Source organism: Sapajus apella, unplaced genomic scaffold (genome assembly GCF_009761245.1).
Source record: "Sapajus apella isolate SASKATOON/1434 unplaced genomic scaffold, GSC_monkey_1.0 scaffold7757, whole genome shotgun sequence".
In the NCBI taxonomy this organism is placed as follows: domain Eukaryota; kingdom Metazoa; phylum Chordata; class Mammalia; order Primates; family Cebidae; genus Sapajus; species Sapajus apella.
Window position 1 is genome coordinate 1 of NW_022444680.1, and position 3,139 is coordinate 3,139.

A 3,139-nucleotide genomic window follows, 5' to 3' on the forward strand; every position below is an offset into this window, starting at 1 on the left:
AGGCAATTCTCCTGCCTCAGCCTCCTGAGTAGCTGGGATTACAGGCATGCACCGCCATGCCCAGCTGATTTTTTGTAGTTTTAGTAGAGACGAGGTTTCACCATGTTGACCAGGATGGTCTCGATCTCTTGACCTCGTGATCCACCCGCCTCGGCCTCCCAAAGTGCTGGGATTACAGGCTTGAGCCACCGCGCCCGGCCAGTGAAGACTTTATTATTCCTCACTTTGGCTTACAACTTTTTGGGGAGCTCTTTTAAGGCCTGTAACATTTGTTTAATAACTACATCACTTCCAATCCCGCCACTGTAAAGTTTAATACTTACCTTGGTTACTCCAACTGGTACTGGATCAAACACTTTGCGCTGTTCCTCTCGAGGAATCTGAGAATGCAGTGGTAAAATCTGATACCGATGGCTTCCTATAATAATACAGAACAATTAGGGACTAAAAATAGGAGCTGGTTTAAAACATCTGTCTATTATACATATTCTTATTCAAAAGTAGAGACAATACAAAATTTTCTGTTCCTTTTTCACATTCTGGCTGAGGCACTAGAAAAACATTCATTTTCACTCTCAAATATGTGAGAATTCAAAGACTCATACCAAAATGTGGATTCATTTCCAAATGCTTCTGCATAGTATAAATCAAATTCCAGCCAGGCAAAAACACCAACACAGCTCCAGGAACATTAAGGGTTTCAATGTACTTAAGCAGAGATTCAATTAGTTCAAAAGGAGTTTCCTTTTCATTCAATTGAGACATGCTCAACCTTGTTTCTGGACCATATTCATCACCACAGATCAAGTTGCAATTTGCCTGTAAAAAATAGAAACACATATTTTGGATTGTCTCAGTTACTACAGCAGCTCATGAGGTAAGTCTTCTAGATTTGTTCTTCATATTTAAATGACTCATAATGTCATTCTAGTTGACCAGTCACACACTATAGTATACAGAAGAAATTTAATTTCCAAAAAATGTAGCGCTTACATCAATATACTGAATTTTTCTACTAACTACTATTTCTCACAGGACAGGACTAAAGCTCATGCACAAACTTTTAAATTTGACTCTGAAACCTCTCATGAAGCCTTCTACTAACTATATTTCTCTTTCTGAAATAACGTGGCAGTTTCCAGAAAGTTTACATTAGAATCAAGTTGTTATAATTGGTCTTTATCCTGATAAAATTTTCTAATTCACTGTTCATTTACATCTTCAGATCTTTTGATTAAAAAGATATTTTAGGTTTTCTAGCAAATTCTGCATTGCTGGCTGTCACAGTCTATATTTCCAGGTAAACAATCCTTTTTCACACTATCATATGTCAACTCTCAAGCACTAGAAAGTCAGTCTTTTCTTTCCTGTTTCTCCTAGGAAATCCCTCATTGCTCCCTCATTTAATACTTTGTCAACCTGATAATGTCATCTCCACAGTCTCTTATAGTAAAGCTATAGCTGCTGTTTCTTTTTTTTGGGATCAAGTCTTACTCTGCAGCCCAGGTTGCAGCACAGCAGCACAATCTCAGCTCACTACAACCTCCAACTCCTGGGTTCAAGCAATTCTCCTGCCTCGGCCTCCCAAGTAGCTGGGATTAGAGGCAACTACCACATTGCCCGGCTAATTTTTGTATATATTTAGTAGAGAAGGGGGTTTCACCATCTTGGCCAGGCGGGTCTTGAACTCCTGATCACATGATCCACCTACCTTGGTCTCCCAAAGTGCTGGGATTACAGGTGGGAGCCACGCCTGGCTTAGCTGCTGTTTCTTAAACTTTATTGTACGTAAGGATCGCCTGGGGATTTTGTTAAAATGTAGATTCTGATTCAGCAGATCTAGGGTGGGGCACAGAATTCTGCCTATCAGTTTCCCAGGTGCTAGTGCTTACTGAAAACGCTTTGTAGCAAAACCTTACACAACAGCATTGTCTCTAACCATGCCTGGCCTTTAAATATCTTATTCTTTCCTTGTTTTCTTTTGACCTTTACATGGCAGAAACAATTTAACTCATGACAGAAAACAGCCTGTCACTGAACCTGGAATTTTTTGCAGTAACATACATCCGTGAATCCAAATGCAGACATTATAGTTAGTTTGTAAAAAAGTTTTCTGTAATGTTATTTATATACATTGCATGTTTTATTAACTCATTTTTTTTTCTCTGCGTCGACAATTTGCCCACAGTGGAAATTCTTCATGAAATTCACTTACATCATCATCCTCACCACCATCATCATCCTTATCCTTCTTCTTCTTGTCTTTTGGTGGAGGAACAAAGTGGGTCATCTGAATGCAGTCTTCCAGGAAATATTCTGCCAGGGACAATCCAGTCGGGTTAAGTATTATCAACTTTCACAACAGAGCAGACTCAAATTCATTTGCTAATTCATAGTTCAAAACAATACCCCTCCAGTCTGATTCTTCACAAATGTCAAAAAATTCTAGTAGCAATAGCCTTATTTTCCTAATCAAATTCAGTGTTTCCCTTTCTCAGACCTTGCAGAAGGGTGAGGTATCTTTTATACATGTTTCCACAGAGCCAGTTGGGGTATCCTCTGTGTATATTATTTACGGAATGCCCATTGTGCACAAGAACTATGCTATGTATAGCATAGTGTGGGAGTTATATATGGAAAGAATAACTTCAACAATACACCACAGTTCATCCTTCCTCTATCAGTATGCACACACAAAGTGGTTTCTTTCTAGTCAACCTGGAGAAGGATCTCAATGCAAGGACTGTAAGATCTGCTGAGCAGTTATGCCTGAGATTCTCAGATGGCTCCAGAATGTCTTTATAATCAAACATCCTCTATATCTAGACTCCCAAAGTGCGATTCTCATCACATCATATTAAGGCTACATCCTCTCAGTGACTTACTCCTCACGTTGTCAGAACTTGATCTCTTTTGGTAGTGTCTGCCACGTTTCTTCATTACAAAGTTACTCCTTTTCCCCCCTTCCCATACCGTACTCTTAAGAAGTTATTAAACACAGCCCATTAAGGGGTTAGGAAGTTCAGGCTCACTTGTTCGAAAAATGGGGAGAACATTTACATAAATTATTTGAAATTCTTTTCTTTTTTTTTTTTTTTTGAGACGGAGTTTCGCTCTTGTTACCCAGGCTGGAGTGCAA

General features: G+C 39.2%; 1 protein-coding gene across 1 annotated transcript; it reads right to left on the reverse strand.

Moving 5' to 3' along the window:
• Nucleotides 1–200: 200 nt before the first annotated feature.
• Nucleotides 201–3,048, reverse strand: LOC116548183 (ATP-dependent RNA helicase A-like). The gene is made up of 3 exons (XM_032273772.1): nt 2,216–3,048; nt 606–819; nt 201–418 (listed from the first exon to the last, which is right to left on the reverse strand). Exons 1-3 carry the CDS (start codon nt 2,288–2,290, stop codon nt 231–233), a joined length of 477 nt encoding a protein of 158 aa, XP_032129663.1. The 5' UTR covers nt 2,291–3,048; the 3' UTR covers nt 201–230.
• Between the last annotated feature and the right edge of the window lie 91 nt (nt 3,049–3,139).